General features: G+C 36.8%; 3 protein-coding genes across 7 annotated transcripts; all 3 read right to left on the bottom strand.

Annotated features, from left to right (window-relative positions):
- Positions 1-512: 512 nt before the first annotated feature.
- LOC103431848 (zinc-finger homeodomain protein 11-like) lies at positions 513-2180 on the bottom strand. Its single transcript, XM_008370019.4, has one exon. The coding sequence runs from the start codon at positions 1694-1696 to the stop codon at positions 728-730; it is 969 nt and encodes a 322-aa protein (XP_008368241.3). The 5' UTR covers positions 1697-2180; the 3' UTR covers positions 513-727.
- Positions 2181-14860: 12680 nt separating this feature from the next.
- Positions 14861-18964, bottom strand: LOC103402896 (uncharacterized). Of its 4 annotated transcripts, none has more exons than XM_070815807.1 (8): positions 18743-18964; positions 18316-18602; positions 17700-17771; positions 17062-17126; positions 15994-16147; positions 15804-15890; positions 15602-15691; positions 14861-15365 (listed from the first exon to the last, which is right to left on the bottom strand). In XM_070815807.1, the coding sequence occupies exons 2-8, from the start codon at positions 18574-18576 to the stop codon at positions 15246-15248; spliced, it is 849 nt and encodes a 282-aa protein (XP_070671908.1). In that variant the 5' UTR covers positions 18577-18602; positions 18743-18964; the 3' UTR covers positions 14861-15245. The 4 variants fall into 4 exon arrangements, with proteins under 4 accessions (XP_070671908.1, XP_028951254.2, XP_070671907.1 ...); XM_029095421.2 differs by having other exon boundaries at positions 15804-15911; positions 18316-18630; positions 18743-18878; XM_070815806.1 differs by having other exon boundaries at positions 18316-18630; positions 18743-18878.
- Positions 18965-20976: 2012 nt separating this feature from the next.
- Positions 20977-25228, bottom strand: LOC103431911 (probable apyrase 6). Of its 2 annotated transcripts, XM_029095419.2 has the most exons (9): positions 24272-25228; positions 23920-24032; positions 23397-23504; positions 23222-23276; positions 22434-22625; positions 22233-22330; positions 21780-21976; positions 21604-21688; positions 20977-21509 (listed from the first exon to the last, which is right to left on the bottom strand). In XM_029095419.2, exons 1-9 carry the CDS (start codon positions 24885-24887, stop codon positions 21474-21476), a joined length of 1500 nt encoding a protein of 499 aa, XP_028951252.2. In that variant the 5' UTR covers positions 24888-25228; the 3' UTR covers positions 20977-21473. The 2 variants fall into 2 exon arrangements, with proteins under 2 accessions (XP_028951252.2, XP_028951250.2); XM_029095417.2 differs by having other exon boundaries at positions 20977-21688.
- Positions 25229-26558: the final 1330 nt, after the last annotated feature.

The following is a 26558-nucleotide window of genomic DNA, read 5'->3' as shown; positions in this document are numbered from 1 at the left end:
CCTCTCATCTTGATCCAACAAATTTGGAGCCTTCTAGATTGAAGGAAAATTACCAAAATGTCCTTAATTTTAAACGTTAATAACTCATTCGTTATAGCTCCGTTTCACAAATGGTTTGTGCCTACGCGTTCGTGAGATCGAGCTCTATTCGAAAATATAAATTGTGACTTAGAAAGGCCTACGGATTTTAAATAACTAATTTCCAAACTTCAAACTTCATAACTAGTTTAATTAAAGTCTAAATGCAAATAAATTATATAAATTCCCGAAAAATAATATAAAATCTCAATAATACAAATACGTAGATTATAACAGTCAAATCCAAGAACGAGATTTTACATTGGTCATCTTGGATTATCACCCCATCCCCCTACTGTTTTGACAATTGATTTTATAAAAACACGTGGTATATCACTCTGTGTACCGGTCACGTTGAAAAATCTCTCCTAGAAAACGAAGTAACATGTCTGCAAAAGAAAGCAACTTTATACTACTAATGGAAAGCTAAAACATCGATTAATTAACTTTGCATTAAGAGAAATATTTCAGCTAAACATATGCTTAACATTCTCTTTAATCGTTATCCTCTCTAATCCCTTCCCTCTCAACCTCACCACCTAAACAGTTACTTAACGAACGAGCTAGCGAATTAGCAAGAAATGTTTATACTAATAAGCGTGATTAATTAACTTTAATATCTCCCAAAGCTTCCATCTTTCTCTCTGTTTCACGACGAAGAAGACGACCCATTGTTGGAAAGGTGAAGGGGGTTGGCATTGACATTGTTGTCGGCGATGTGAGCATTCATGGAGTCAAAACCAAGTCTTTCACCCTCACCGTTGATCTCACTGACATTGCTGTTAATAATCATATTCCCGCCGCCGCCTACGCCGGCCGATCTCTCCAATCTCCTCCTGAGACCGTGCTTGTTATTGTGCATCCAAACCTTAAAAACTCCCCTCCCAATCCCCACCTCGCTGCAAAAATCCTCCACCGATCTTTCGTCGCTCTTTTGCACTCTCCACCCGACTTTCTCGGCAAAAGACGACATCTTTTCCTTCTGCTCCTGGCTGAACTTTGTTCTGGATCTCTTTTTCTCACCTGGGTACTTCTCCGTTTTCATCACAGCCGTCGGATTGAGCTGGTGCTGGTGGGGGTGCTCATCGGGCGGACCAGAAAAGCCGGAGCTGAGAGCGAGTAGCATTTGCGGCGGGGCAGCGAAATAGGAGGGGGGCAAGTGGGAGACTGGCGGCGGAGACTGCGGGCTCAAAGTAGGGTTGGGGCTGGAGCTCGGGCTGGAGCTTGAGCTGTGGTTGTTGTGAGCTGTTTTCGGCGCTGGTAGCAGGCGGTTGCGAATAACATTATTTTTGGGTCTGTACTGATCACGGCAGTGGAAGTTGCGGTGACAGCCACAAGCGGCGCATTTTAGCGAGGTGGGGTCAGCTGGGTTGGAGGAAGGGGAAGGCATGAACTCGCCGCAACCGTCGAGAGCGTGGCCACCTAAGCTGGCAGCATGGTTCTTGAGACATTCTTTGTAGGCAACCACCCTTGTACGCTTCGGCTGAGGCTGGAATGCGCCGCTGGTGAAGGATAAGGACCTGCCACTGAAGAAGTTGAATTTGGGGTCCGTCGGCGACGGCGGTTCGGTGTCCGTATCTGGGGTTTGGATGGTGGCGGTCACGGTGGTAAAGTCCATATCTTTAGGCGAGAAGAAGCATAAGAAATTGACGGGCGGATTGGGAATTAATTAGGGTTTTGATATTAGGGAGTGAAATCTCAAAGGTGAAAACTTCAATAGGGTTTTGGAGGATGATTGAGGAGATGAAGGATGTAATGAAAAGTGAAGAGAAATATATAGATGGGTGTTTGTGGGGAAAGATATTTGATGTAGATTTAATTCGATAATTAGTGGCATACCTAAACCTGTTTCAGCTCCATAAAAACACAGACAAATTTCTCAACCACCAAATCAACCTAGGGGAAAAACTTAAGAAAGAAAAATTCTGTGTCATTTATTGAAGAGATTTTTCAATGTATCGAAAATAAAATTTAAATATCAAATATTATAACATAAATAACTAGATATTTAAAAAAAAATTTCAGTCACTTGTATGACGACACATAATCTATCACACTAAAATTTCTTAAAAGATGGGGTTTAATCTGAGGTAACGTATGTCAGTCTGTGGATTCATGTGTTTGTTCAGAGCAATAAATTAGGCTCTCATATAATTCTTTCTATTTGATCTTTTTTTAGTTAGGCAAAATTGCATAAATGGTATTTTGACCTTTTCAGTTGTGTGCAATTGCCCATGTGAACTTATTTTCTTTGATAATTATCACCCAAACTTTTATGTTGTGTTACAATTTGGCACCCAAACTTCACGATCGAGCACCTTTAACAAGAGCATTTTTGTTCGTTAAGTCAACTAAAGGCATGCTTGGTATTTTTTTTGTATAATTACCTGTTTATATAAGAAATGAGTATTAAGTAATTTAATTATATTCATTATTTTAAAAATTATATGTTTATTTTAAATTGAATATCAAACAACTACTAAAACATTTGAAACCGTTCATTTATTAATAGACGCCTTATTGTTGTCAAAATATGTGTTTTTGCAGCTTTTTTCTCTTAAGGAAACTCAACACTCTCTCTCAATTTAATTCATCAAACTTGGATCAAGGTATGTCTTCTTATCACGAGCCATTATTTGAAAAAAAAAATGTGGATGAATATAAGTAGACATATGTGCTAAATATAATTTGAAATTTGAGTGGTCAACTGGAAATTTCTTTAGTATAGGTGACAATTTCATAAAAATGAAAAAATTCATACACTATTGTGCAAAACTTCCTTTTGTTCTTATATATTCGTTGAAGTCAGGGATTTAAAATTTTGGAAACCTGCAGGCCAATACGAAACGTATACGTGTCATGCGTATGAGTTTTCACGCATAGGATTCGTAGTACAAAGAGTACATAATTTGAAGGACACAGTGCGCATCGTTTTGCTTTGACAGTGGCAGTGGGATTCCCTCCATTATACATCCCTGCTCCTTTCTGTAACCTCATATCATGCCTGCTTCATTGTTTTTCGAGACCAAAATACAGTCGCGTGTTGTTATTATTTTGTATGTAGTGAATCATGTGAGATATTCGTTTATTCATGACGGAGGATCCGCCCTTGCTGGGCAGGCAACCACGAGTCATAACGTACTCTTTCCACAACAAATCCACTGCTCCTCAATCACTATTTCTCCCTTGAATCAGAACTGGTCAATAGAGATGAAACCACGCCACAGTTTATAAACTTTAATAAACCTTAAATCAAAGATGAAATTTTTGTTATCATATTGCTTAGCTCATTCCCTAACAAATGAGATTTCTCCTATTTGCAAATCACAATTTAAAACATGAATGAATTACTTATCAATAACACAAAATTAAACATTTATATACACATGCCAATGTGATTGGCAAGAATTAAGCATAAATGTGGCTACTTCCAGAGAAAGAATCCAAGTATTCTCCTTCTAATTATATCCAAAATAAAAATTTATCGTCCACTTATATAATAACACTAATTTTTAATGACTCATAGCAATTAAGCCTAAAAAACATAAGAAAACCTTGGATTAAGTTGAAATTAGAGGCCAATTTGTCAACTTGACTTATAATTACTCCATCCATCAATCAAGTATTAATGATGTGATGGCAAATTGACACCATATGTTTAGGTTAACTTAATCTTTGCATAATCAAATTCAGGCCGCTTGATTAGAAAGTTAAACAAGTCATTACCAGAAAGAAAAAAAAGTGTTTTTATTTTTTAATTAAAAGTTCAAACGTATGTCGGTTACTAGTCCATCCTCATTTATCTTCTCGATGGGCGGTAGATTATCTGCCCTTTCATTTTTCGTGTCCTTTTGTACTTTCTTGTTTTGTGTGGTTACGATTAAATCACATCAACATTTTATATATATTTTTTATAAAAATAATAAGATAAAAAGAAATAGTAATATAAAATATTGACGTAACTTAATCGTAATCACACAAATAGATGATAAGAAAAGTGGGATATCTGCCTCCTTCTCAATGATCCACGTGTTGCAATGAGCATACTGTAGCAAGAAATGCGGCCACACGCCATGTTTCAATCAATCAGTTACCTACTCTTTTGTAACATGTTTCATATGAGAGAATAATACTTAGCCATTTAAAAAATAAGTATGGGTTTTTTTATAAAACTCTGTGTTACGAATCAAAACTGTGTATATTATAAATCATTTTATAAAAATCACCTCTAGAAAAAGTTAATTAAAACTAAAGTTGTTTCGTCATCTAATTATATAAAAATAGATGAACGCAGTGGCGGATTTAGGAAATAATATTATGAGGGTCAGTAAAAATAGTGTGTGCAGCGTGCAAATTTTTTATACCAGAAATAACATGCATATCGTCATTTCATCGAATCTTGATAAACCTAAAGTTATTTGGAAAGGCATATTGCACATCTGTTAATGTATGCAAGGGGCAGCACCCAAGGTATCCATGGACATTCACCGAGTCTTGGCAGGCTTGAAGTCAGTTGGAGGGCATGTATGAAGCCAACTCTAATCTTCAAAAGGGCAGAACCCAAGGTATCCATAGACATTCATCGAAGATCGGAGGGTCAGCACTCATGGTATCTATGGACATTCACCGAAGTTTGAGGGGTCAGCTGACCCCCTGCCCCTCAATGCATCCGCCACTGGATGAACGGAAACCATTACAAACCGTTTATGTATTTGCTACAATACATTGACTAAACAACCTTAGTTTTAATCTTTACAAAGTGATTCATATTATGAGCTATTCTGATTATAAGCACAAAAACTCTATGATTCGAACACGAGAATTTTTGAATAGAAGTTCTTACTCATTCTTTGGTGACCAATTATTATTCTCATATTAATCATGGTAACAACGTTTAGATTTGATATTATTCATCTCTAAACAAAAACAAAAAAACATAAGGCACATAACGTTGGAATAATCCTAATCTCTCTGTCCATTGTTTGGGATGTGATATTTTGTCTTTTATGTTTCAAAACCTCAATTATGCTCTTGTTAGAATCCAATAAAACAGAAAATACGATCATAATGGGGTCTCAAAATCCTTCCTAAATCTTATATAAAAGGATGCTATGGATGGTTGTGATTTCGATTATTTTGTAAACCACTCACATGTATTAACGGTTAAAACTTAAAACTAGCGCATGGACATATGCTCGACCAGCTCTAAAAACACAAGTGATTAATCAGTGTGATCACACTTAGGGTTGGTTTGGTATTGTTGTATTTTGAAAAAAAAACTGTTTCTGCTGTGCAGTGAGAATAATCTCATTTTTGCTGCTTCACGTTTTTAGCTTTTTTTCATTAAAAAACTGTGAAAATAAGCTATTTTTAAATGTTTACCAAACATATTTTTAAGCTCAGTTTTTTTTTATACCCACATTTTATAAAAGCACCATAGTACCAAACTTAAAACTAGCACTTGGACATATGCTTGATCAGCTCTAAAAACACAAGTGATTAATCAGTGTGATCACACTCAGGGCTGGTTTGGTATTGTTGTGCTTTGAAAAAAAACTGTTTCTGCTGTGCTGTGAGAATAAGCTCGTTTTTGCTGCTTCACGTTTTTAGCTTTTTTTCATTAAAAAACTGTGAAAATAAGCTATTTTTAAATGTTTAACAAACATATTTTTAAGCTCATTTTTTTTTATACCCATTTTTTATAAAAGCATCATAGTACTAAATAAGTACTCAGGGTCTGAAAAGAATAAAGATTAGTTGGAACCCAATAAGTAGTGATTAGGGACTTGTATGAACAACTTGAAACCTAGCTAGCTACTTGGGCATAGGCCGTAGAAAAAGAAGGGGTTTAGGAATTGAGGGAGTCAAAAACCTCTTAATTGTTCAAACAATGTTCTGACAATTCTGTCATTCTCCGGCAGCACGCGCAATGAGAAAAATGATACAAAATGGCTCTCTCTCTATATGGTAGTATTAGTTTTTGAGTGCTTCCACGACCAAATTAGAGCATGCAGTGAACATATTACATATTTACATTCACAAAGCTTCATTGGTTCGTTCCAATTTGTCCTTTGTTTCAATCTGGGTTTTGTTTCTTTGGCACGCAAGGCAAAACAAAAGTATCTAATTGAGGAAACAAAGAAAAATAAACCCTTCAATCCCAAAATGTGTTACGTGAGAGTTTGAACTTGGGTTAACGCTTCAGAGTTCCAAAATTTTGTAGCATCAATGTCATTGTTGGAGAAAAATCGCACAGCAAAAATATAACAAAAGAATATAAAACATTATGTGGGAGTTTCACAACTAATATTACTGACATCTTTTATGATAATACTCAATAGTTAATAATATGTGATTAAGTTAAGATAATATCAACGATGTTAATGATATCGCTACTCTTTCGAGAGAGTAGAGACTAGAGAGATGTCAAGCTCTGGTTGATTAACGAACAGAACCCGATTCCATAAGGGTCCATTACCATTACAAGTTGGCATGCGTGGGCCAAATTTCAGAATATGGACGATCAAAATTTTATCCTTTGTTGATCATGCAGTACAGAAAAGGGGATAATAATATTACAAGAGCATGCTTGAAATTATATTTATGGGTGGATCAGCATCCACCTAAAGGCATTATGTTCTTTCCTGCAAATATTACACAACAAGATAAACACCAATCCAGCTTCCACCCAAAACTGAGATATCTTCCACTTCCCGCAAAGCCTGCTAAATCCCCCAAAGGATGGATAAGCATTATCTTATTACTATTTTTGCATATGTAATCACATCACTAATCCCCTTTTTTATTTTCTCTAACTGTTGATTTGTTCTTCACAAATTAAAGTGTCCCAAATCATGCAGCAGTAAATAATTTAGTTTTGCTTCCAGAAGATAGAAACAAATAATGAATGATGGTTCGTTTTCAAGTAAAGGTTGTGTCTAAGTCGAAGTCTAACACAGCCATTTATAGCACTTTTGGATTAGTAGATAATCTTATTATCTTGATGCCAAGAGCATTACTAGGACCAGCAAGCAAGTACATCGTCTCCAAATTAAAAATGAGTTATCATGGCCAATAGCTTTGCAGTCAAGGACAACCTGATTAGAATCACGGCAAGTGGTCTAGTGAAAAAGTGCAAACAATAGCTCTCTAAAGAAAAATAACGGGAGGTCTTAGGTTCGATACTCGTAAGCTGTGAATTTGCTTAATTGTGGCGACGAGTAGGGTGCAATTCCCAACTAGCCACTTTTGGGCTGGGAAATGGTGAATAATCATAGTTCGCCACCAGTTGTCCCATTTTTTAAATAGAAAAAAAAAAGGACAACTTAGTAGCCTCTAAAATAAACCTATCTTTGTAATTAAGATTACTACTTAAACATCAAAGGTGATTTTGTTAACTAGAGAGTACGTACCATCTCCAAAGAATATGAATAATGGTTTTGATTATGATATTTGTGAAGTACGGTGAAGATATGTACGCATAAGTGGAAAAACAAGTAGGTTCCACATGAGAAGAACTCGAGCATTACCCAAAAATATATCACTAGATTAGTAGTTAGTTAATTGTAATGTTACATTGAAAACATAAAATAGAGAGAGTTCGACAGGTACCTAAAACAAGTGTAATTGTAAGATGAACTAGAAGCTAGCAGCCGTTATAAGAAGAAAAGTATATATGTTCACAAGGCAAAGTCATTTTGCACAATCCAAGTTGCAGGTTTTGCAAAGTTAACTGGGTTGTTGGTTTTGTCTTGTAAATTGAACATAACCATATCACACTCAACAAATCCTTGTGGTATATGGAATTTGGTGTACACCCAGAAGCCTTTAAAGCCACAACAGAAAATGAACCGTTGCCATCGACAAACCAATTAGCTTCATCTCCAATGCTTTTCACCTCAATATGTTCGACAATTCTCGCTTTATGATGGAACACCAACGATGAATTCTAGTCATATGAGGAAGGGCTCTCATCGTTGTTTGAACGCTTCGAGCATAGAATTGATCTCCCATGGTTGATTCCACAAGATATACCCGACGAGAAAATCCCAAGTCTACTCTAGGTACAAAATTGTTTTTGTAAAACGTCTCTACTGCAAGTGAGTGTATCACCTCATGGCCACAATTTCTAATTGCATAGACTTGGCCTTTGTAAAATACAACATCAGTCATTCCGTCATCTCCAATGGAGAGGGCTAAAGAGTTAAAGGGCCAAAATATAGTTTGATTTGGAGAAAATTTATTTCCAGCTGACGATTAGGTTAAAAATTAATGGAGCCCACCAAACCAAATCATAGTTAAGCTACACCCAACCATTTGCTAGGGCCCAACAACAGATCCTAAGGCTAAGTTTGAAAAATTCTAAGGCCATCTCCAATAGAGAGGGCTAAAAGTTCAAAAGCAAAAAAATGTCATGATTTACCCAAAAACTTATCTTCAACCGATGTCTAGGTTATAATTATGTGGAGCTCACCAGGCCCTTATTTGGCCAAATGAGCATCAGGCTGACCAATGTAGCCCCTCTTAGCCCCTTTTTAGGACCCAGCTTCTCAATGCAATCATTTATTCTTTTTAATTTTTTTTTAATCCCACCCCACCCACACCAGGCTTCGAACCTGGGACCTAAAGCTACCCTCACCACCCCTTACCCACACCCTCACCACCCCTCACCCACACCCTCACCACTAGGCTATTCCTAGTGGCTTAGTGCAATCATTTATTCAAATTCAATGGTTAGATTTGAAAGCATCCAACAGTAATTTAACTAAATTAACCAATAAATTTAAAGTATAAACCTGAAACTAATAAATCATTGAGGGACTCATTTAAAATTAATTTTTTGACAGGGCCATAATTCTGGATGAGACTATATTTAGCCTTTTCGGTTGGAGATGGCCTAATGACATCTAACCTTGTCCCACAACCAGCACTAGCCCCACCATATTTACTGATTGCAATTCAACTGAGCGTAGGCTACCTTACAAACTATATTTCTTTTAAAGCTATAATTCTGGACGGTGTTATATTTAACCCCTGCGGTTAGAGATGACGTACTAAAACATGTCCAATAATTTTGTCCTGCATTTGTAGTAGCCAATTTGGGATCTTGTTTACCGTAAAACGCAACAACATAATTGTCTGGATTCAATTTGAAATCAGGTGACAGTACAACCTTTCGAACGTAATCCTTGAAACTCAACAACCACATGATTGATATGTTTCACTTCTTATAAATCTGTGTTCTTACTTACTCTGGATGTCACCTTACTGCATATCTTTTACAAATGTACATGAATATATGTGGAATTTAACCGACGGAATTGCAACTTCCGAAGCGAAAAAGTGACGGACTACTCTGAAAAGCAAGGGATAGAATACGCTTGTTACGTTCGAAAGGCATTGTAACATTATCGTAAGTAGGGTTACAAAAGAATTTCACTATGATATGCAAGAAAACTCTTAACACTGATGCAAACCGAAACAAAACATTGTTCTTCAAAAAATAAAAAGTAGAAAATTTTGTAAACAAATATATTGTTTCTTTCATTTTGGAGGTGCCGCCATTATCTCTGCTGCCTCTCATTCGTTTGTGATGTTGGCCCAAAATATAGGGACGGCGTTGCCTCCACGGTCGCTGAAACCCTTTAGCGACTTCTCTGTTAATTCACTATACAGATGTCTCTATTATAAAAACGCAAAAGCAAGACACGGAAAAAGATCAACCAACCAATCATATAAAAGTTGCTCTTGAATTTTGAATCTTTGAAGCAATTCACCACCTTCTGGTTTTTGCTGCATTGCTTGAAATCGAATCAACTTTGTGTGTAAAAATGTCAGCTTTGCTCCTTTAAGCCCTATTGTGGATAGGATCTGATCCTCGCCTCACTCTTCGTTTGCTAGACTGATTCAGATCAAAGTTGTTTGTATTTGTTGAATTCTTCTTCTCAGTGCTCATTTCCTCCATCGTGACAGCCTTGAGACTGCGCTGATTCCGCGGCAAAATCCAACGATGATCTTGATCTCGGTTCTGTCTGAGGGCAGCACCTATACTTGTGAGGGCAAAGACTTCATCTGGTTGAACTACTAAGAACCCAATACAGATAAGAAGAAGAATAAACACGCCATGATTACTGCAAATCATGGTTTGATTTCGACACAGAAGAAGTTAACAAGAAGAGTGGTAGGAGATAACAAGATCTTCCTGTAGGTGCAACAGCGGTATTTATGTGTGTTGGTTTTTGGAAGAGAGGGATTTAAAGTGTAAAACTATCGATGGAGGGACCCAAGACACCAACAAGGAATTTTAGATTCACCCAAATCATAAGTCCGCAGCAATCTAAGCAAATTAAGGCTGTTATATTGAACAATCTGACATGGATGAATAAAGGGTATTTGAACAATACCCTTGATAAGCCAAGTATCTTTTTTCAATTGTTCCCTCCCCTACATCTCTTATCATTTGCGCAGCTTTTGTCTAATCAGAAAATAAATGCCAAATCCAGTCTACTGGTCTCTCTTTGCCACATCAATGTACTGTGCTTATGTGAATTCGATGTATAGTTAATTAATCAAAGTTATGCTATTTTGACGTACAAAAGCGACCATATTGTTAACACCACTTTACAATACATGTCTGTCATTCATACAATGATAGAGTTCATAATGATTAGAGAGTATGTCAGCAATGTGATAAGTTTTGTGTATCTGAATGACATACAATGATAGAGTCTACAATGATTAGAGTGTCAGCAATGTGATTAGTTTTATGTATCTAAATATTATAATGGTAACTAAACAAGTTTACCCCTAAAACAATCTTGGATGTATGCTCATATTCAATGTTCAACTAAGGTAGATTACATTAACGAACATTGTTTGCCTTCTTACTGTTAAGTCGTCGTTTATCCTTATATGAAAATCACATGTTCATATATGCTGGAGAATTTTTTAGAATCACAAAACAAAAAACTTATACACACATATTGTGATTGATTTATAAGAGGAATTGAATCAATACATGTAAGGAGCCAAATATTTTTAACCGTCAAGTTGCTTGTTGTCTCTTTTTGGCCTGACAAAAGTTAGATTTTGATGGTTAACTCATTAATCTGATATTTGTATTGGGATAAAAGGGGTTTAGGCGGTTTAGGCTCCTTAATCTGAGATGTGTGCTGGGGGGTTTTTGGTATAATACATTTCCTTTCCCGCTAAGTAAAGGAGGTCTTTGTTTTTCTAATAGGAATATATGACTGGGCAGACACCACAGTAAACCTAGCAGATGCTACAGTCCCAATCAGAAGCAAGCCATGCATTGCATGTAAAGAAACAAACACTTGCTTTAGGATTTCTAAGATCTCCCATCTCCCTTGAAACTTTAGAATTCCAAGCTCCCTTCCCAATGCAACAAAAACAACACTGGTATACTTGGGTTCTTGTGCTAAATGTGTTTTCTTTATGCTTTACTTTGCTCAATACTTCTCTTCAATTTTTTTTTTGCTTCAGAAATGATAAGGGATTTTTCTCAAAGTAAAATTTTTTATGAGCTCTTTGTCACATCACGTTTTAATATCAATTCTCGTGTTAATATTATAAAAAATTTTATGAGCTCTTTGTACATCACGTTTTAATATCAATTCTCGTGTTAATATTATAAAATATTATGCAAAAAAATGAGGTGTCAGAGATTCCATTGAGAATCTCATTTTTAGGAGAGTAAAGACCCATTTCAGTTTTGTAATTTAGACCACCTTTTCTTTATAACTAATGAGATTTAATCAACACTAATATGTTATATATAATTAACAAAGTTTTACATGCAAGTTGGAACATCCTAAAGCACAAATTCTTGTGCTTTATCAAATGTGGGTGACATGTAGCCTTAAGATGAATGGCGACTGGTCGAATAAAATCTGGGCTTGAATGTTTTTGTTAATGTGCTGATTCTCTGCTTTTTATCCACCAATGAAAGTGAAAAGAGACCTAACTGAGTTGTAGCTTTCTGGTCGATTTTTTTTTCTCCATAAGATTTTTAGAATCTCCTTTGGTAGATTTCCTATGACCAACCATAGCATATATAAATATAGTATATATTTACAGTGATAAATCTAATTTGAACACCAATATCGTGTTCAGGTACTTTAATGAACGTGTAAAAGATTAAGCGAGATTAACTACTAATTGCCAATCAAAGTTAGAACTTAGATCACTCAATTTGGAAAGAGAGACTATTAATACCTTCAGAAACTGTGTACTTTGTAAGTAATTTTGAAGTTGCATTTGTTGCATCTTTCGCCTTAACGTTGCTTGAAAATTGATTTTTCTTTAATGCCTTTATACCATTTATGTTTTAAAGGCATGCAGGACGTCAAGAATTTTTTTACATATCAAGAAATTCTAAAAACAGTTGCTTACGCACTAGTAAATGTTAGATGAGAATCTCACAATACCTAATCCCAGATTCCCGAAACAGAATCAATGTTTACGTAGAAAACTTATATCGCAAACCCTAAGTTGCCTCCACAAATGCTTTTGCCAAAGTAGGAAAAAGATAAATGGTGTGAGTAGGACCCTTTGCTTCTTTGGATTGTTGTACGGCTACGTACGTACTACGTTCTAAGGTAACACTAAATCAGTTAACTAATTATGCACTTAGATTAGAATTGTAAAGCATGCAACATTATTCTTACTAATCTGGTGGATCCCATCCTTAAATACCATGTTAAGAGCAATAATTAAAAGCAAAAACTAAGATTAAAATTAAAGAAAAAGAGTTAATATATTTCGTATAGGGCGGGCTTTTGTAGATTCTCGAGGTTGGTCTTAAAGTTATGGCTTTCTAATAACATGTTTAAAACTGGAGAACTGGTCCCATGAAAGTTTAAACCTTCCACCAGAACGGTCTCGATACAATGACAGCATTCATAAGCCACCAAAACAAAGAGTGCCAAAGCAAGTTAAAGAAGATAAAGCAAAGGATATATGCCAATGGTATTTTTGCCTTCTTTATTTCCTTTCTCGTTCAAATTTCATGTGTTTAAGTTAATGATTATTTTCCTTGTGTTTGATGGGTTTTTTTATTTTTTTTATTTTAAAGCTAAGTTAAAACTATGTATATGACTCGTGACAATGTTTACTTACTTGGAACGAGGAAAGTCATGAATCCTAAAAACGAAAGAAGGAAAGTATGAGATCAACTACTTCCTAACTGATATGATTCTTGATTTTTAGTTATTAGATTACGAATTCATATGTATTAATAGACATATGAGAAGTCTGAAATCCAAATAATTTTTACATAAGAGATTAAAAGTTACCATTGACACCCAAATTTGTCGCAATTAATGATTTAATTAGGAGGTTTAAAATTCTTGATAAGCCCATATAGTATTTAATAGCAAAAAACAAAGTAGGGAACTACAAAGAGAATATCCTAAAACTCTAAAACCATATCCCAAAGAGAGATGCTTGCTTTGCTTTACTTTACGATCATTCTTCCTGGATTACGATTCACCATCATACAATTCATACCAAACAAACAGTGTGACAGAGAATATAAATGTATGCTTAATGCTTTGCCTTGTTTATTACCAATGTACAAATCCTTTATAATCCCTCTTGAATCCAACCAGGTCCAGGATCAGTGGCAGATCCAAGAAATATTATTTAGGGGGTCAGTAAAAATATCGTGCACAGCATCCAAAATTTTTTGGACGAAATAACATGCAAATTGGCATGTCATCGAGTCTCGGTAAGCCTGATGTCATATACCGTCATATTGCATGCTTGTTGACAGATGCCAACAGTTTCCGAGCGATCATGTTGACTGATGTTGATAGCTTAGGAACAAGCATGCCGATAGATGCTAACATATGCCGAGTGAGTCTATCATCATATGCCCATAGCACATACTAAGGCATAGCTAGCAGCTACCCTATCAGTGTCCACATAGGCAACTCATTGAGCAATTGTTGGAGGGTCAGCTTTCAGGAGCATCTCAGATTTTCGTAGGATAACACCTAGCTCTTCCATGAAAGATTTCTGAGCTTGGGAGGGTCAGCTGACCCACCTTGTCCCAAGATGGATCCGCCCTTGTGTTAAAACACAAGACCACTTCGAACATGAATCACAAAAGCTCCAAGGCTACCATCCATCCATCGCTTTGTAGAAACTCAATTGGGATCACTTCCAAACCTAGGGCTTTAGATCATCAAATTAGTTATTTAGACTCTTATGCCTTATATGTTTCTTGTATGGATAACACACTAAATTCAATGCATATGAAAGTAAGAAATGGATGTCAACTTCTAAATTTTGCATGTGTTGATAGTACTAAATTACACGTCTAATGATTATGTTTTTCTAGCAAATTTTAACCGTTATATATAACAAATTTTTTTTTTCTTTCAAATTCTTCAATTCTATGTTTGGACGAGGAACTTTAAAATACTTTAGACATAATTGTTTAAGATGCACAACAAAAAGATCAACAAACTACTAAAGCATTACAAAGCTACTACTAACTCTACTAATACACTACAAGGTAATTTCAAATGACATCATAAAGTTTGCTCAAAGATATAGTATCTAGTCATTTTCTAGTTCATTTATCGAATTCTTTAGCTCAAGGTTCTATAGAACTATAAAGTACCTCATCGCATTATCGGTAATTTGTTCTCAGTTTCCACCTTTCTAAGTAACATCCTGAGCATTTTTTATGCTAGAAAGTGAAGATTTGTGTCGTGAATTTGTTGAGAACAAAAAGAAGTGCTGAAACATTGGAAAGTGACAACCAAAAACAATATAACAATATACAGCTCAGGAAAGATATTCAAGTCGAACAACCAACTGCTTCGAGCTACCCAACAAGTTGGAGAACCAAATCAACAGTTTTCTCTGGTTGGACGAAATTAACGTACATATACATGAAATACAGGACAGCCGAAGATGGAACGAACCAAGACTTGCACGACATAGCCTTTTCAACAAGCAATTATACAGAACTCTCACTGCTGTAGGCCTTCTCTGTTCTCTATTGTTTTGCACTTTTTGTTTGTTCCAATTATATTTTCCAACAAACGTAAACGTTTTCATTTATTGTCACTACTTTCCCGCTGAATCACCCTCACCATGGCACGGAAAACCCTCTGGTGTTTTCTTGGCTCCATGAATTAGGCAGTTTCTTGATGTGGACTTCCATTGGGTCCTGGCGCTACCGCAAATTGTACACCCCTATGTTGCCCGGATTGAAGAACAAAAGCAACTTGGGTTGCTGCCATTGCCGCGGCCTCCTGTTTAGCCATATTACAAATGAGAACAAAAAGGAGTGATAGAAATAAGCACAAAATCTATGGATCATGTTAGTTTTCAAATCTCAGACTCTACTTTACGACATTACTTTCGAATATACCAAGTGATTATCATGTAGCTAAGTAAGTCCAACACGGAAAGAGTAGAGTCAGAAAAAAAAAAACCCAACGATGGGTAAGAATTAACATTTGAAAACAGAACTGAACGTAATGCTGACCTGTCTTTGCTGTCGACGCTGCAAGATACTGATGGCCCAAGCCATAATATAGCAGGGCAAAAGAAAGCCAGCCGCTCTAAGCAAGAAAAGCTGCAAAAGCACCAACCAGTTTATCAGCCTCAATGAACTGTATCTCACATTCATTCAAAAATGTAGCACCAGCAAACACGTTAATAGAAAATGCAAGTTCGAATCCACTTACAGAGAAAATAGCAGATGAGTCATCCCCAGAGTCGGAGTCAGAATCTGAGACTCTCATTGCATGCCGCAAGATTAGAAGGCCCATTAACTGCAACATAAAAAACCAAAGCTATTTATCATACATGAGGAATAAGAATATGAGAAAAAAATTAAATGTCTTCTTGGTAAGTTTGGAAAATTATTCGTCTTACAATTAAGGCCGCTGAACGGAAGAATGGAGCTCCACTACTAGTTGAAGAATAATCATCATACTCAGTATCCATAAACTGACGTTCTGCCTCTGCAATTGACAAAATGCGTGGATCATCCAAACTCAAGGGAGTGCCAGAAAGTGTCCAGGCACCACTGCAAGAAACATCCATAGCCATAGATAAGTAAGATAACTATAAGTCTGTAAGGCCTCCATATTGCCTTTTATAACAGTTTTATTCATAAACATGACAGAAGTATTAAGTAGCACAGTTACCAAAATAATCAAGAGAAAAATCACACAAACACTTGGGGTAAAACATGTACAAATACAACAACAACAACAACAAAGCCTTTTCCCACTAAGTGGGGTCGGCTAAATGAATCCTAGAACGCCATTGCGCTCGGTTCTATGTCATGTCCTCCGTTAGATCTAAGTACTCTAAGTCTTTTCTTAGGGTTTCTTCCAAAGTTTTCCTAGGTCTTCCTCTACCCCTTCGGCCCTGAACCTTTGTCCCGTAGTCATATCTTCGAACTAGAGCGTCAGTAGGCCTTCTTTGCTCCAAACCACCGTAACCGACCTTCTCTCATCTTTCCTTCAATTTCGGCTACTCCTACTTTACCTCGGATATCCTCATTCCTAATCTTATCCTTTCTCGTGTGCCCACACATCCAACTAAGCATCCTCATCTCCGCTACACCCATTTTATGTACGTGTTGATGCTTCACCGCCCAACATTCTGTGCCATACAGCATCGCCGGCCTTATTGTTGTCCTATAAAATTTTCCCTTGAGCTTCAGTGGCATACGGCGGTCACATAACACGTTGGATGCACTCTTCCACTTCATCCATCCAGCTTGTATTCTATGGTTGAGGTCTCCATCTAATTCTCCGTTCTTTTGCAAGATAGATCCTAGGTAGCGAAAGCGGTCGCTCTTTGGTATTTCCTAATCTCCAATCCTCACCCCTAACTCATTTTGGCCTCCATTTGCACTGAACTTGCACTCCATATATTCTGTCTTTGATCGGCTTTAAAACATGAACAAATACATAAGAAAATTTGACTCACCCAAATTCAATAGTAGTTTCATCAGATGGCGGACGAGGAGGTGCAGTATAGCCAGGTTGGTAAGGCTGTACATAATGCCAAAGACCACCAATTAGGACAAAATGCAATTTAAGATTGCTTGGAATGACTTCAAATTTTCAAAATAGATAAGATGCAAATAACAATCCAAAATATTTCTCCATCTAATTTAATCCCAAAGTGCTTATACAAAACAGAAGATACTATTCCAAACTCTGAAAGCAATGTAAGCTATCTATGTAGTGTAAAATGGATACAGTAAAAACAAAGTGTATGAGAGATCTAAAATTGATATGTACACAAATGACTTTGATTCACCCGCTCAAATCTAATTTTTATAGGTAAAGATGTCCCAATTGTATCACATCATTTAGGAAAAGGTCAAGGGCCATCTCCCCCCTTACCATGTCACCGCATAAATTCAACTGTCATCCACCCATTACTAGATTTTAATTCCTTATGATGCAGTGCAGGCCGAGGATTCTAAAAGAAAATTAACACTTCGCTTTTCAACAAATGAAAATTCAAGTAACCAAGGTGGTCGGAAAATGAAACATATAAGCTTATGTGCAACATAAGATTAGCGCCAAAACTAGGTACAGAAAATTCAAGGGGCATACCTGATGACAAATTTCACAAGTTATATCTCCTTTCTCATTGCACCAATGCTGAACGCATTTTCTATGAGCATACTGAAAAATAAATGAGAAAAACAGTGCGAAATCAATTGGAGACCCACATGATAGACAGATGTAAATTAAACTTCACCACGCACAATGCGATCAGACAAACAAGAAACCGAAAATAAGAAGACAAGAATATAGATTATTAGGCACTAGTTCATGAAAAACAATATATGCTTTACAAATCAAAATTATGGACTGCAACAACTTGTCAATAACATCAATGATGAAAAATGCGCGAACAAGGAGGGGCAGGATCGGTCATTTCAACACGAAATGTGACACAGCATATCCTATTGACCTAATGGATTCCACAAATAAAAATAAATAAAAAAAAAAAAAAAAAAACTAGCTAGAAAACTCTCCCATCGATGTCGAAATGCTCATACTTTCATTTGGGGACATTTCATGATACTCTCTCCGTCCCGAGCACTAAACAGTAATATACAAATTCGAAAACATGCCCTACAACGACACAACTGAATTCAAATCCGCACCAATTTCAATTTTAAAAAAAAAATCCAAATTTCATACAAAGACGGCAAATTTATACCTTGAGGCTGCCACAGCAGGCGCAAGGAGATTCCAAATTGCTAATGCTATCCTCATCCTGGCAAATGCGGCACTCCGCCGTCTGAATCAGCGGTTCGTCCTCCTCCGCCGACGAACTCGAAGACGGCCCGGCAGCATCCCGCTCCGGCTCCGGTCCAGCCGGCTCGTGCACATAACCGGCCTCAGCAGCAGGCTGGGAAGGCGGCTGCGCTGCCATGGGCCGAAGGAGACGGTCAACGTACAAAACTAGGTGGTCGCTCATTGCCGATTGCACAGAAAAAAAGGAACCTAACCGAATTGAGCCAACACAAATTACCTACCAAAAGAATCGAATTTCGGGTCAAATTAAAGCCCTAGAAAACCCGGGATCGCGCTGGATTGACACAGCGGATCGGAGCTTTCCGACTTCGGGAGAAAAAAAATCTTACCTCCGAATTGGAGAAGAAATCGAAAGCGCGTTAAGATAACCAGGGAAGAGAGAGAGAGAGAGAGAGAGAATGTCGTTGATAATTTGGATTTGCCGAAAATACCAGTGTCCGATTTGCTTTTAGCCAAATTGCTATATATAGTGCTGGGTGTCTTGTCCTCGACTTCACCGAACGACTATAAGGGTATTTTCGTCATTCTGATTTTACGTTGCCGCGTAATACGACCGGTTCCGCTGTGCACGTCCGAAATTTATATAAAACCACATTGATTCGGACAAATGAAATTGCTTTGTCATCCTCGTCATCAGATTCTTCCCCGCCGGCTAATTACTGTTGTTTCTTTTTCTGGTTGGAAAAGGGTTAAAATTAGGAGCCCAGACAAATTTACTCGATAATAAATATGGATCGAGATATTATAAATTGATCATTATAAATGAAACTAACTAAATAAAAATGATTATTAAAATAAAAAATTACCTAAACCTAAATCAAGACTATAAGTCGTTAAACTATCTGTCACAAAGTTTTTTTCTCTGTAGATGTGTCAAAGTTTGCATTGCCACGATCTTGGAAGCAATTCTCAGAATAAATTCATTTACCATCAGAATCTCTTAAAACACCACTTGCTCCAATATAATTATTATTTCCCTTCTTGCAACCATCAACATGAAGCTTATACCAACCTGAAGGAGGAACATCCAAATGGAGAAAAGATTCAATCCTATGCAGATTATCAATCTTGTGGGTATTAGCCTTCAACCATTCACAATTCTTGTTGCTTTGTTAGCTTTATGCAAACTTCAAATTTAACAAATAAGGGAAGGCATTTTAACTCAAAATTGTCTCTAAGATTGTCATAACACTTCATTTTGATTAACAGAAGTGATTCATGAGTTTGTTTACCATCAATCATTTTGGCCATTCAGTGAAAGATCTCTGCTAAATAAGGATCAAAATTACAAAAATACCCTCAATTTAATAAATAATGGGTCAAAATGATTTGAAAAAAAAAATTTGAGGATAAAGAGTTTGGATTAAGCTAACAAAACAACAGTAAGGGTATTAGAATGATATGCAATGCCCTCAATTTAATCTGGTGTCTGGAACATAAAAGAGTTTGGATTGAGAATACACTTGAATTTTAAGAGTATTAGATTGATATGCAGCACAAAAAAAAAAAAAAAAAAGGCAAGATAGGCCAGGGACTATTATAGTCCCTTAATTGCTATGCCACTGCTCGAACACCCTCAAATGGCTAAATGTCATAAAGAATAATGTTAGGTAGTCAACAAATAGCACTTATTTGGGAATACTTATGTATAAAGTGTTTGTATTAAACGCATCGATTTTCTACAAGTGACTTTATTAAAAAAAAAAAATTGTGGAAATTTTTATTAGAATTTGAAGTGCTTTTCGAAGAAGTCAAATGATTCATTGGAAAGCACTGCAACCCAAAAACACTTTGGATTATTTCTATTAAACGTAGTCAAAATGCTTTTAATTGTAATAATACGAGTTTAGCCCCTTTAAAAACAGTGTCAAACAGACAATTAGTTGGGTAAGCCTACAAATCATTAACATCCCTCTAATTTGGTTACTTTTACAAATTTCTTAGAGTAATTAAGTTTCCAATTAGGCACTTAAATCCAACTTTTGAACCGACCCTCAAGCCTACGCAGCTCCAATCCGCCAATGGAAGATTGCCACCTTCGACTGGCTTTCAAAATCATGGTCTTAAATTTTCCTAACTTCGCTTTAATTATCCAAAATTGGGGGTGTAACGTGCTAGTGAAGCTAGGTTTGGATCAGTATTAATTAATTAGGTAGGATAAAGCACACATCAAATTGGGAAGAGACCATTAATTTCCCTACAAAAAAGTTAATTAAAATATTAATTGCTTCGAGATGTTCTTCTTTTTGTCACGCTGATACAGCAGCTCAAAATATACACTCGGTCAAACAAAAATGGTAGGGTTGGTTTTTCCCTTTTGCGACCAACTAGCTTCTAGTCTAGCGGTGATTCTCTTTAAGAGCCGGACATTTAATATGTAGGCCGTACTCTACCCGGCTTCTTAGTTTCGAGCGAAAATATGGAAGTTCATTTCCGTAAACTTTGATACAGAAGCTCCGATCGACTTCAGCTTCAGCCTTCAAATGGAGGGATCTCATGGCATCAACAACTACAATTTTCACTGAACATATACATTACAAGAGGCTTTCACTTCATACAGACGGTCGAGAGAACTGCAAATTCTTTCATTAATCCAAACGAGAATAACAATTGTGACGAATAAATCACGTGCATTGCCACATTATCATACAACGATTCAACTTTCTACATCTATCTCCGAAACCAACATGCCCCCATTCCCTTTATCCTAACCTTCTCAATGGCATTTGGGGGGCAATGAGAGCTCATATGGTATAACAAATAGGAGGTATCGGGCTTCCTCCGAATACAATGGGGATCTAAGACTAGCTCTGGCACAAATAAGTTACCTCTAAATTCTGTGTAGATAGATGCACACCAGAGTCTCATTTCCAGTTGGTAACATCGAGAGGGTGGGCCTTTGGCAAGAAGCCGAGGCTGCTCAAGTGAATCGGGTTTGGCACATCGCACCACTCTTTCAATCCGAATCTACATAGCATGTGCATTCCTCTAGATGACGCTATCAACATTTACTAACACGAGTGACTATATACCGCCCTTTCTCCAGATCGTAAATTGTCTTCAGCTGTGGCTTCCTCCACTTTGACACAGACCACACTGTAAACATCAATATTGAAAAGATGAAAATTATTGATAGCAATGTGGGAGATCCATCACCAATTATGGTGGTAAGCCAATCAGAGTGCCCTACGTCCATATCAGATGTACTTTGCAAGATGAAAGCTCCCAGAGCCCAATCGAGTGGAATACTTCCCACCTGATTTGCAAACCCGATCCTGGTAATTAAAAAAAAGCGACAAACAATAAGGTACAGATTCGCATTCTCATCCAACACAATATACAATTCTGAAGTAAAACGAGTAACACCTTTCATCATCCAAAGCAAGTCCAAGACTATCGTGAAGTAGGGCCACCGCATATGCTGAAGAGAAGCAATAGTGCAGCAAAGCTTCTTCATCAAGTGTTGGCCATCTCTTCTTTATTTTTGACCAATCTTCTCCACAGAATTGTTGTCCAGCTATCATCAAATCCGAAAGAAGTGCTTTTGGGGCCAAACCAAAAAACTAAGCAAGTTGTGGCAAAAAAGAGAGTATAAGAAACATAATTGAATGCATCGAAGTACACTGTCTATAAGAAACATAATTGAATGCATCGAAGTACACTGTCTAAGTTATTAACATAAGTATAAAATAAATACAAAAATTGAAAATCCTTTTTTCAAATCTGAAAAGGTATACTTCTTGCTCGACACTACAAACTAACGGTAAGAACAGTACTAAGAAGAAACTGATGAAAAATAGAGAAGTGAGAAGCAAAAACCTTGGATGTATAGAAAAAATTTTCTGTAGCCAAAATCTTTCCCCGAAGCTTAGGAATGAAAGTTGATCCTATATCGCAATGTTGATAGGAGCATTTCTCTGATCACAGGCAAAGAGATAATCATAGTTAAATGAGAGTAAATACAAAATGTGGCACGCAAATGTAATAATACACCGAAGATTGAAGAAGAGTATCTAAAACCTTTTCCTTTCTGCAGCATAATTTTTGCAGCAGATCTGCACTCAGAGAAGTTACCCCTTGATTGTAGAGCAGATAAATGTCTATTCTTCCCAACCAAAGAACTTGGAGAAAGCTTCGAAGACTGCATCTTATGTGAGTAGCCTTTAGGAGTGCAAGGATCTGATGACATTCTTTCCTGAAGTGACTCGGCAGCTGTATTAATGAGAAAAGGATGTAAGAAATCCAGAAAAAATATCCTGTTCTAAATGTGAGACTTAAACAAGTACGCCGAATATTCATTTGATCAAAGGAAGGAATCAACAACTAAATCAGATTACAATAATGAATTCAAACGAACTTTACATAAAGACATAAAAATTGTTTCAAAATAACCGTGCAAAAGGAGGAGTATGAACTGCATAAATATGCTCCATACTACCAAACAGTCAAGTCAAGTCAAATTCCTAGTATATGAATAGCAGAAAAAAGGAATTTGGCAGTTCATATAACCGTTGTGCTATTGTTAAACATTAGACACGAGTATAATTCAAAACTACAAAATTCTGTTTTAAGAATTTATGAACCATCAATTGTAGAATTCAGCACAAACAAATGTGAACCAGCACAAATCCATTGCCTTCAAATATAGACAGATCCTATCAGGACAGGAAACGACACTCTGTGTTTAAAGAAGTATCAAGTTCAAGGATGCCGGACTCACAAGAATATATTGGAATTCAGTAAGTCAAATAACTCAAGGTTCAAGGCATTCATATAATCAGTGAAGAAAGCAAAGCTTGTATCTTTACCTGAGTCGAAGTCTCCTGAAACAATACCCTGTTTCAATGAATCATACGCAACATTCTGCAAAACCAAATTACTTCTAAACTTCAAACCATAAAGTAATGCCTTAAGGAAAATTAAAGTTTCAAGCTTCCATTTGGCTGGCAACTTTAAACAGAGTTAATAGAACTAAATAAATACCTGGCCGAAATGAAGAAAGCTGTGACTGTAGAGATTGTAAGTGACATTTCCAAATTTAACAGCACGAGAGAACTCGGGAGGCACCGGCTCACTTGAAACAAATGTCACCTAAAATAAAATTGCACTGAACATTATCAGACAACCAAAAATTAAAAACTTCAAATTCCTAACTGCTTGAACCATGCACAACTCTCCCAACTCTTTTCTCCGTTAATTTTTTCAGCAAGTTAGAAAAAACACCTCAAGAGTTTAACTAGAGTTAAAAAACAACTCAGCTAGCCACTTTTCATATTCTAACTAATTCTTACTTGCGAAATTCCTTTGTTGTCATTCACCCATTCATCGTCGGCCGGATTTTCCTCTAAAAGCATTGTACTTGAAGCGTTTTTCTCTAAAATGTACTATTATCAAGGACTATTAAGTGAAAAGACCTAAACTTTTTAGTACTTGAGGATGAAGAGATACCTAATCATATTTCCCAATACAACACCAATTCCCGAATAACAGATAGAAGTCACCTAACCTGAGCAGAAGCTCCACCAAGTTCAATTATCCCAGTTGTCTGCATTGGATCACCACCCAGAGTCCCAAGCGCGTGGTTTGCAACAACCCAAGCATATAATCCTTCATCAGATCCTACATCAACCAGAATTTTCAGCAATACGAATTTGAAGACTAACTCCGAAAGTAAAGATCTACGAACTTGAAGTTAACATAAAACTAACTAAGAACATCATTGCAAACAATCTTTCCTAACATCCGAAATCGGCTTGTTTCGCACAATGCCATTAAATTTAATTTCAAAGCTTATTCATTTCACTTCAATTGCATTGCAATTAATACCAAAACCACCATGAATTCACAATTAACAGTACCTGTAATGACGGAAGCCCACTCGTCACGAAACTTAAACCCGGAACCCCGAAGCACCTTCCTACAAGAATTCAGAATCCGATTCTGGACACCCAGATCAAGCAATCGGAGCCCCGCCGTAGCCATAAGCCTAATCTCCGTTTCCGCCCAGTGCTCTTTCGGAACCCTCCCCTTCCCAAACTCCACGAGCTCCCTCAACGACCCGCCTGCCGATTCTGGATCCTCTGCGTACGCCGAGAGCCCAGGATTGACCCGCATCGATGCCAACCCGTCCTTTCCAAAATCAAACACGGCGCCATTACCGCCATCGTCTCCGTACCCGAAAACGTGGATCCGGCTGCCCGTACTCCCACCGTCAATGACAATCCCGTACCGTTTCGTACCAAAATTTATTGAATCTCGCGCGGAAACGAGAAAGTAGCATACTGTGAAAGCGAGTGCGATGGCGACCGAGGCGAAGATTAAGAGGCTCGATCTGGGGTTGTGCTTGGGGCTCCGGGAGAAGAGATTGGATCGGGTGATGGGTCGGATTTGGAGCTTAACCGGATCCATATTGCTGTCGTCGTCGTCGTAGGCAGGCTTCGAATTGACCCCTTTACGGGTATTCAATCGTCGCATGAAAGGGGACCGAGAATCATAGGAATTTTCGCAGGTAATTCGACGACAACAAGGATGATGTCCTTGCTTGGTTTCTTAACTGAAACGCAATGAACAATTAAATTCAAATGTATATGTGTAAAAACATGAAAAATGAGGGGGTTGTTTGATCGGAGACGGAGAGGGCAGTGATCAAAGTGTCGCCCTCTCGATCTCTCTGTCGGTCGTCGCAGATGTTGGTATCTGGGAAAAACGATCGACCTTTGGTTTTGCGCGTTGCGTCCTAAAGAGGCAGGTTCCTAGCTCTCCTCCTACAATTCCCGGTTCGGTTCAGTTGTCCAGTTGTCATTCTTTACGGTTTGCCGCCCTGGAATTTATTTATTTATTTTTGTGTTAATCGGTTAATTAGTTATCACGTATAATGATTGGTAGGGATCGAACGGCACTAGGATTCAGGTATAATTGCTTTTAACTACTGCAATAAAACGTTATCAGAAGAATTGAAAGGATGCTTTTCATTTTATTTTGAGAAAGTTGAGTAAACACGCAATCGCGAAAATATTGATTATCTTTTAGCAAGCGTGAAAGGTATTGGATAATATTTGTGTTTCTTTTATAGGGGAATATACTTATTCTTTATTTATGAATAACGTATTTTCATTTTTTGAACATTATATAATTAGAATCATTTATTTTTTTATGATCATCTGAAATTTATACATGTAAAAAATTATTTAATTTGGAAATGTTTTTAGTCAGTCGCATGATTTTGTTAAGTAAGTTACACCCTTCATCTAAGTATGAATCATAATTCTCGTTAATCTTGAATAAATTAAAATGTTGTTATATATTGTAACAAAAAAAAAACATTGATACATACAAAATATTAAAGTGTAAGATACTTTGCTTAAGCCTTCATGTACTCGAGTCACGTGCTGTAAGTCTTCTAGCTCTGTGTGTAGTAAAAAAAAGTCAATCCTGCACGTGAGCCAAGTGCTAATCTTGTGGAGAGATGATAATTGGATGACAACCAAAGAAAAACGCGGGTAAACCGTATGAAGTGAGACAGAAAAGTAGTTAGTGACAATTAACTTACTCACGCTTAAGTCACTCAGTATTACAATTTAGTGATATTTTTCTTCATTTATAAGTAAAATATCTTAGATTCGATTATTGCCAAAGACGAATTTGAACCACATTATTCCTAGCTCGTTATGAGGCTAAGCACACCCTTTCCCCCTTAGTGTTGATAATATTGTTCGTTCAAAAAAAAAAAAAACTTACTCATGCTTAAATGTTGTAATATATCGGGCTATATGAAGAGGGCTAAAGGTCTCAAAACTAAAAAATTGTCTAATTTGTCCAAAAACTCATTTCCAATGAATGGTTGAACTAGAACTTTATGGAGCCCATAAGGCCATTTTTTGGCCAAGAGGACATCAGACTAGCCAAATGTAGCCCTTTTTTTTTGCACATCTCCTTAATTGCAATACTTGATTCAAATTCAACAATTGGATTTGAAGACATCCAACAATAGTTTAACTAAGTTATCCAATAAATTTAAAATATAAACTCAAAACTAACAAATTATTAAGAGACTATGTTTAGCCTTTTCGGTTGAAGATGGTATATGAATATGGTTTGACATTGTTTATTTAAAAACAATTTTTTACAGGAGTATAAGTCTGAACG

The sequence above is a fragment of the Malus domestica genome, chromosome 16 (genome assembly GCF_042453785.1).
Source record: "Malus domestica chromosome 16, GDT2T_hap1".
NCBI lineage: Eukaryota > Viridiplantae > Streptophyta > Magnoliopsida > Rosales > Rosaceae > Malus > Malus domestica.
The sequence above is the reverse complement of the archived record's forward strand: the minus strand, read 5'-3'. Positions and strand labels throughout refer to the sequence as shown.

Bases quoted from the DNA above. Each gene is read 5' to 3' on its own strand.
- LOC103431911 (XM_029095417.2), bottom strand. From the start codon at position 24,887: ATGCGACGATTGAATACCCGTAAAGGGGTCAATTCGAAGCCTGCCTAC. The intron at 24,033-24,271 runs GTACTGTTAATT...TGGTTGATGTAG, and splicing joins GTGGGCTTCCGTCATTACAG to GATCTGATGAAGGATTATAT. The intron at 22,626-23,221 runs GTAAAGATACAA...TCATTAATACAG, and splicing joins TTCAGGAGACTTCGACTCAG to CTGCCGAGTCACTTCAGGAA.
- LOC103402896 (XM_029095421.2), bottom strand. From the start codon at position 18,576: ATGAGCGACCACCTAGTTTTGTACGTTGACCGTCTCCTTCGGCCCATG. The intron at 16,148-17,061 runs GTGAGTCAAATT...TGTTTCTTGCAG, and splicing joins GAAACTACTATTGAATTTGG to TGGTGCCTGGACACTTTCTG. The intron at 15,692-15,803 runs GTAAGTGGATTC...GTGCTTTTGCAG, and splicing joins ACTCATCTGCTATTTTCTCT to CTTTTCTTGCTTAGAGCGGC.
- LOC103431848 (XM_008370019.4), bottom strand. From the start codon at position 1,696: ATGGACTTTACCACCGTGACCGCCACCATCCAAACCCCAGATACGGAC.